Below are 7500 nucleotides of genomic sequence, written 5' to 3'. Positions count from 1 at the left end.
CATTTTAAGACAACTGGGATTCATTTTACTGCTCTTGTCTAAGTAGAATCGAGTACAGCGACGATCCGGGAATGCTAAGAATTAAACGGCAATTAAAACTAAAATGGTGTTAATTGCATCGTTCTTCTTTAATTTAAATTTAGTACTTATTTGTAATTTTCATTTTCATTTCCAGATATCTCAGGGAGAATGAAATAACGCAATTCCCAGAAAATGTTTTCTCTGGACTCACACAGCTATCTGCGCTGTAAGTATATTACCCTAAATACACTTTCAAAAAAAGAGATATTACCCTAAATACACTTTTAAAATATGATACGGCTTTGCGCATCTCAACTTTACAAATAACTGTGTGACTTTGTTACAAGGTGACTCATGCAGCTGAGTTAAATAAAGTCTTTACAGTAATTAACCCTTTCATTTCAAGAATTCAAGTGCATTTAAGCCTTTGCCTTGCATACAAGATTAATACTAAATGTTATTCCAGACTCTCACTTTGGTTCTTTTTGCAAAACCTTTCATTTGATCTTAGCTAGGTCCCCATTTTCTAAAGAAGGAGAAAATAAAACAGTTATATTGATTGCCACTGACACACATTAATTTTGGAGTTATTGAAATGACAATATCTCCAGCCAAATGGTAACTATATATAAACTACGTGCATAAAATTAAAATTCGAATTGTTTTCGGGAATTTCCGAGGTTAAAATATCTTTAAAAGGGACGTTTTGACCAGTTTTATTGGTCTTCTTCAGGTTGTTTAAATAATGTTATCAATATGGCGGATCGTGTTTAGTCGTTCAGCTTGGTGAGCGCACATGACGTGTCATGACCAATTACAGGACGTGTAAATGATGTCAAATAGCAGGCGAAATGAAGGAAAAAGATTGTAGTAGACAGTGAATTATCGTAAAAGTAAAAGTACTTGACTGGCCTCAATTTTTATAGAGATGAGAGGTGAAAGTTTCAGAAATATGGGTACAGAAAATTGTTTTATGTAATGTTTAAAAAACGAGCAGGAGTGTTTTATCGGGTTTAAAACCACGAGGCGCAGCCGAATGGTTTAAGACCCGATTAAATACGTGCTGTGAGTTTTTTGTACGGCTTCAAAAACATTCCTGAAAAAGCGTGTGTCAATAGATTTCATAACAATTATGCTTTCGTGAATGTTGGAAATTTGCATACGAGAAAAACATTTTGGGTATAAATTAGTATGCAAGAAAATCAAATCTCACACGTGTTTTGAACTTTTCTTCTACTAACCGAAGAGGACATGGCGTCCTGTTCTAGAGCTTTTCGGAAAAATGCCGAGGAAGAGAGTAAATTAAGTATTGTCCAATATGCCTTTACCAGATTACTGTACTAATGGCACAGAGAATTTTTCCAGATCTGTATTTAAGAAAGGTACTATTAATCTTGTGCAAAAGTAAATTTTACTGTGTGTGAAATTGGTTGAAACAACATTAAATATGCACCCACCATTTGTTGTGTCAGTTGCGTGTTAATAACTAATTAACATTCATAAGTCACGTGCACTGTCTTTATATCTGATAAAACACCGCATACTAATAAGGATGAGAATTATCGATATAAAGTCACTACACGTGATGTATTATCAACAATTTGATAGGTGTGACTCTGTTACAAAGTGACTCACACAGCTAGGTTAAATAAAGTCTTGACAGTAATTAACCCTTTCAGGTCAAAAATTAAAGTGCATTTAAGCCTTTGCCTTCTAAGATTAATACTAAATGTTATCCCAGTCTGTTACTTTGGTTCTTTTTGTAAAACCTTTCATTTGATCTTAGCTAGGTCCCCATTTTCTAAAGAAGGAGGAAATAAAACAATTATATTGATTGACACTGACACACATTAATTTTTGAGTTATTGAAATGACAATATCGCCAACGAAATGGTAACTATTTATATACTAGGTACTTAAAATTAAAATTTGAATTGCTTCCGGAAATTCCCGAAGTTAAAATATCTTTAAATCCGACGTTTCGACCAGTTTTACTCGTCTTCTTCAGGTTGTTTAAATAATGTTATCATTATGGCCACAGTTAATAGAGGGGAATGGTTTGGAAGCTCGGCAAACATCAAAGGAGCAAACAAAGATGCCAAGATTTAGGTTGGAAAGTCCACGAACGTGCACAATCTTTTGTTTTGCACTTATACACTATGCATGAATTACGTAACCAACACGTTTCTATTGGTTAGTTCCTCAGTACGGAGCAAACAACTATTGTGTTTTGTGCACGGTCAAGGGCAAAAAAGAGAACAAAAACCGACAACAAAGAAATTTATCGGGTTTCATAACCATTCCCCTCTATTAACTATGTTATGGCGGATCATTTTTAGTCGTTCAGCGTGGTGACCGCACATGACGTATCATGACCATTACACGACGTGTAAATGATGTCAAACTGCACGGGAAATGAAGGGAAAAGACTGTTCCCCTGCGCAATTTGACATCATTTACACGTCGTGTAATGGTCATGATACGTCATGTGCGCTCACCAAGCGAAACGAGTAAAAACGATGCGCCATATTGATAACATTTTTGTAAACAACCTGAAGAAGACCAGTAAAACTGGTCGAAACGTCGGTTTTTAAGATATTTTAACCTCGGAAAATCCCGGACACAATTCAAATTTTAATTTTTATAGAGATGAGAGGTGAAAGAGTGGAATTGACCGATGCATAAAAGTCCTTCACTTTTGGAACTATAAGGATAATATGGCACTGTTAATTCCTGCTTCCATGCAAGAACACTTCCTTTTTTATGATCTCAATACAGTGAACCTTCTTTACCAAAGCTCGATAAAACAATACATGTCTTTAAACGTCATTTGGTCATTAAAATCCTAGACTTATTTTTCCTGTTTCCCATAGAAGTAGCAAATTCACTGTTATCCATTTTTTCCGTGATTTCAACCCTCTGAGTCGTTGGAAGTAATTTTGCTGCTTTTGTTTAAATAGAATCGAATACAGCCGTGATCCACAAATGCTGAGAACGAAACGGCAACTAAACTCAAATGGGATTGATTGCATTTTTCTTGTTGAATTCGAATTTTGTACTCATTTCTGATTTTTTATTTATTATTAGATATCTTGATAAGAACAAAATAACTCAACTCCCAGAAAACGTTTCTTCAGGACTCACACATCTATCTGAGCTGTACGTATATTGCCCTAAATGTACAAAATATGACATGGCTTTTCACCTCACCTCTCAACAAAGAATTCTGTGTCTTTACAGTAATGAACGTTTCAGGTCAAAAATTGAAGTGCATTTGAATATTAGCCTTCTAGAATTAATACTAAATGTTATTTTAGTCCGTCATTTTGGTTCATTTTGGGTTAGGGATGCATGGAATCCAGAAAGTGCCGCAGTTTTGCGAATGTACTTTTGAGATGCACCTTTCTATAATGCTTCCTCTTCCTAGTCACAACTTAGAATGTGTTCTGATAGTGTTAGAGTATGCATCTTCGGTGTGGGGTGGTATCCCCAAATACCTCGTTGAATATCTGAAGCCTGTGAAGAACCGAGCCTTTCACGAATTGGCATTATGAACGCTAGCCTTCCTAACCCCTCTTAAAGAGCACAGTGATGCAGCGTCTAGGTGCAAACTCGAGAGACTTTTATAAGTGATAAGAACCATCTCAATTACGCACTGATATCAATGTCAACGATTAATAGCCTCCACTCGAGTGCTGAATCGCGTTAAGTCTTAAGATACCACATTCTAAGACTGATTGGCTAAGGCCAAGTCGCATTCTAAACAACAGATGATGTTCTCATGAGTTTTTATTCTGCGAAATCCTACATTACCTCTAATATTTCTCATGTTTTAATTATGTTGTCGTAAATTCACCGTCTTTTGTAATTAATTATGGATTAATTCATAAAGCTATTATTATTTCTGGAAATTGCCTGAGAGACACTGCTCGTGCATGTCGTTGTCAGGTTAGATGAAGTTGATAGTAGTGACTCCCGAGTTTGTACCATCAACAGCATGCAGCAACAATTTTGTTTCAGCCTCCTAATGGTTTCTCTCAGGGTACAGCTGTACGTTTATACATAATATCTCCACGTACGAGTTGCTGTACAGGGATTGCCCTAAGCTGCTCTGTTCCACTAGCAGATGTCAATGTCGCAAAGTGGGACTTAAATGTACTGATGTCTGCAGCTGCAATTGTGCTGAAGATAATGGAAGCTGTGATAATGATGCCGATGATGATGACCATGAGTCATCTGATATTGATGATGATCATGACGACGATGATGATGAGTCATCTGATGTGATAATGTTGATGATGATGATCATGAAGACGATGATGATGAAGAAGAGGAGGAGGAGGAAGAGGAGGAAGACGGGGGAGATGAATAGGATACCTTTTATCCTTGTCAGGGAGTTGTGATAAAATTGCACTTAGCTGATTAAAAAGTAAGACATGCAAAATATGCCACAAGGCATATCATGAAAAAAGGCTCCTTTACAGGTTGTAATGAACATAAAATCAGATTTACTACTGTTATGTTATGTTATGTTATGTTATGTTACAGAGTTGTCTAAATTACACTCCAATAGAAAGTAATATTGGGACAATCTGTCGTCATAACCAATTGCTACAAGGCATTATGTGTTCCAGCCTCGTTTTCACGTTCACGTGATCCGTTCTATTACTGTTGCGTGCCAGTTAGACCCCAATTTAAAGTCGGAATTCACCACCATTGACGATGGTAACAAAGCAGTTGAAGGTCAAGCCTCGTTTCCATGTTGACCTCTGAGGGTCACACTTTTAACCCCCCGTAAAAGCTGTCGGTGCAAGTTAGAAAATTGCCGACAATTTTTGACATGTTCCTTAGGGCCCCCTTAACACATTTAGATAGGCGGCTTCCTTTCATCAGGAGATTCCCGTGGGATTACAGATGCTGCAATACTAATTCGATTTGCCAACAGGCTTGCTACCACGTACTGAACTAATTTACATACATTTGACGAGTTGACAAGAATATGCCAAAATCGCCAGATTCGCAAATATGACTTACCACCATGTATTGAACTAATTTACATACATTTTGCGATTTGACAAGAATTCGCGGAAATCGCCATATTTTCCAGATTCGCCACCATGGCTGGTCACCATGTATTGAACTAATTTACGTACATCTGGCAATTTGACAAAATTTCGCCACAATATTTGCCAAAATGGTCAAATTGTTAGTGATATGTTATTTTGCCAATTTTGTTATTGTTTGCATTTCTGGACATAAGTGTAAAGAATCAATGTTTGATCTTCCTTAGTGAACCTAATCAGATTTATGTGTTCAGTGCCCCAAATGAGTGCCTCAGTGCTAGAAGTCTTGGCACCGTAATGAAATTCATTATTATTATCTGCAAAGAAACTATACAGGAAAAATCTTAGACATTCATTGCACTGCCGTGTTAAAAAAAAAAAATCTGGAAAAACTGTGGAAGTGAATTCACCATGCAATCGAAGCTGTGTACCAACCTTTGGAGATGGAAGCTGTTGCTCATCATGGGTAAACACAGTCTGCCACAGTGACGATCCAAGAGACAGTGAGGAAATAAAACACACCCTGATCAGTTCTTAATACACCACTGCCGTCTCGTCCACTCGTCTACGGAATCGGGCGCACATTTGCTACCTAGTTGGCAGTGTAGGAAATGGTTAGGTATCATCATTTGAATTGGCGGTCTGGTACGTTATCAGTCTGGAGTTGCTAATTATGAGATTTTGCCCCAATAAAAGTAATAATTAGCTCCTCGTCCGCTTTCTTAGCAAGTTTCATTATTATCTCATGCGCTTCACTAAAATGGGAGTGCTAAATGAGGGTTAAAAACCCAGTTCAATCCTTGATTTCCAGGCCTTTCGCAAATTTTTGATTTATCTAGTTTTGCCACGAGTTCTCGGAGTTCTCTGTCTGCGGCAATGAAATTCGTGTTACGATCACTAACCATTTCTTGTGGTAATCCTCTTCAATACGCCACTCTTGCGAAGGAATTTAAGAGCAGCTAACTGTAAATGTCAAGAATTATCGGATTTCTTCATATTTTTTCGGGAGAAACCCTTGTGAGCGAATGAGACAATGGTTAACATATATCAACTACAAGGTGTTACAAATGAACCCACTGGGAACCCGGAAAAAATCCGAGCCCCAGATGGGATTCGAACCCACGACCCTCCGTGATCTAGTACGGATGCTCTAACCACTGAGCTACTGGAGGCTCTATGGTGAGCAAGGGTGAAATGTGGGTATTTGACTGGAGCTGCATCACGCAGCCACAGAGTCAAATATCGACTGACGGCATAGCTCATAACTGCCTCGCGCAGTCACACTGAGAGCATCATTGAAATACAGTTGCCTGCATTCCCGTGAACGATGCGGCCAACCAACCACCAAAGTCAGCGAATGAGACAATGGTTAACTTATATCAAATACAAGGTGTTAAAAATGAACCCACTGGGAACTTGGAAAAAATCCGAGCCCCAGATAGGATTCGAACCCACGACCCTCCGTGATCTAGTACGGATGCTCTAACCACTGAGCTACTGGAGACTCTATGGTGAGCAAGGGTGAAATGTGGGTATTTGACTCGAGCTGCATCACGCAGCCAGAGTCAAATATCGACTGACGGCATAGCTCAGTGTTTGGGTGCAGCAAATCAGTACGTCGCGATGAACCCATCTTTTACACATGGACACCTACTTTTCTTAACAACTAGAAAATGCAAACATTTTGCAAAGATAGATAAGTATACATTAGATTTTTGGCAGACGAACGTTACCACGTGGAGCAGTTTGAGAAACGTCCGAGATTACATAACATTGCGCAGAATGCCTATTGTTCTCCGGACATTTACTTCCAGAGCAATAAAAATTATAGATCAGTAAAATTAGCGGCCAAGAATGACTCAAATGGTTCTCATTGGTCAAATATTACGCGCTCTCTCTCCCTTGGGGAATTCTGCTTTGCTCATTAACTTGTCAGGACGGAGCTAAGAAACAAAGGACGTCTCAAGTTATTGTTTTCGCTATTGTTCCTCGATATCACACTTTGAGAATGCATTACAAGCCGACTTTCACAACTTTACATGAAGAAAAAAAAGCACAGCAAAAAAACCTATTATTAAACTATAATACATATAAAAAAATTATCTTGGGCACTTAAAGCCCGACGCATTTAGAGCTCTAAACGTGAAAGCAGTTTTTAGGTGTTTCTAATAAAAGAACACAATGTCACCGTAACGCAATCAATAGGTTTTGGGACAATGAATTGCCTACGTGTATCGTTTAATACAACAAACTGGACAATTTCCAGCACACGATGAATATTTTCTAGCATAATAAGAGCGCTAAAAAATGAAGTTCTGTTTACTTTTGCCTAATTCTAGGAATTTATAGGAAATATCACCACTTCAATTCAGTAGGTGATAAAAGTAACAATCAATCAATTATCATACGATATGTA

At 37.9% G+C, this 7500-nt stretch overlaps 1 protein-coding gene and 1 non-coding gene across 2 annotated transcripts in view; one reads left to right on the top strand and one right to left on the bottom strand.

The window, feature by feature from the left end:
• The window catches only part of LOC137983530 (podocan-like), a 7970-nt gene extending 3546 nt beyond the window's left edge, over window positions 1-4424 (top strand). The window contains exons 3-4 of the mRNA XM_068830685.1: window positions 176-247; window positions 4193-4424. Coding sequence (XP_068686786.1) covers window positions 176-247; window positions 4193-4424 — 304 coding nt within the window. The remainder of the gene's footprint in view (window positions 1-175; window positions 248-4192) is intronic.
• A 1758-nt stretch (window positions 4425-6182) lies between these two features.
• Window positions 6183-6257, bottom strand: Trnal-uag (transfer RNA leucine (anticodon UAG)). Its single transcript has one exon. It is a non-coding gene; the product is annotated as a tRNA-Leu (tRNA).
• Window positions 6258-7500: the final 1243 nt, after the last annotated feature.

This window comes from Montipora foliosa, chromosome 13 (assembly GCF_036669935.1).
Source record: "Montipora foliosa isolate CH-2021 chromosome 13, ASM3666993v2, whole genome shotgun sequence".
Classification (NCBI taxonomy): domain Eukaryota; kingdom Metazoa; phylum Cnidaria; class Anthozoa; order Scleractinia; family Acroporidae; genus Montipora; species Montipora foliosa.
This window is presented reverse-complemented; position numbering and strand designations above follow the sequence as displayed.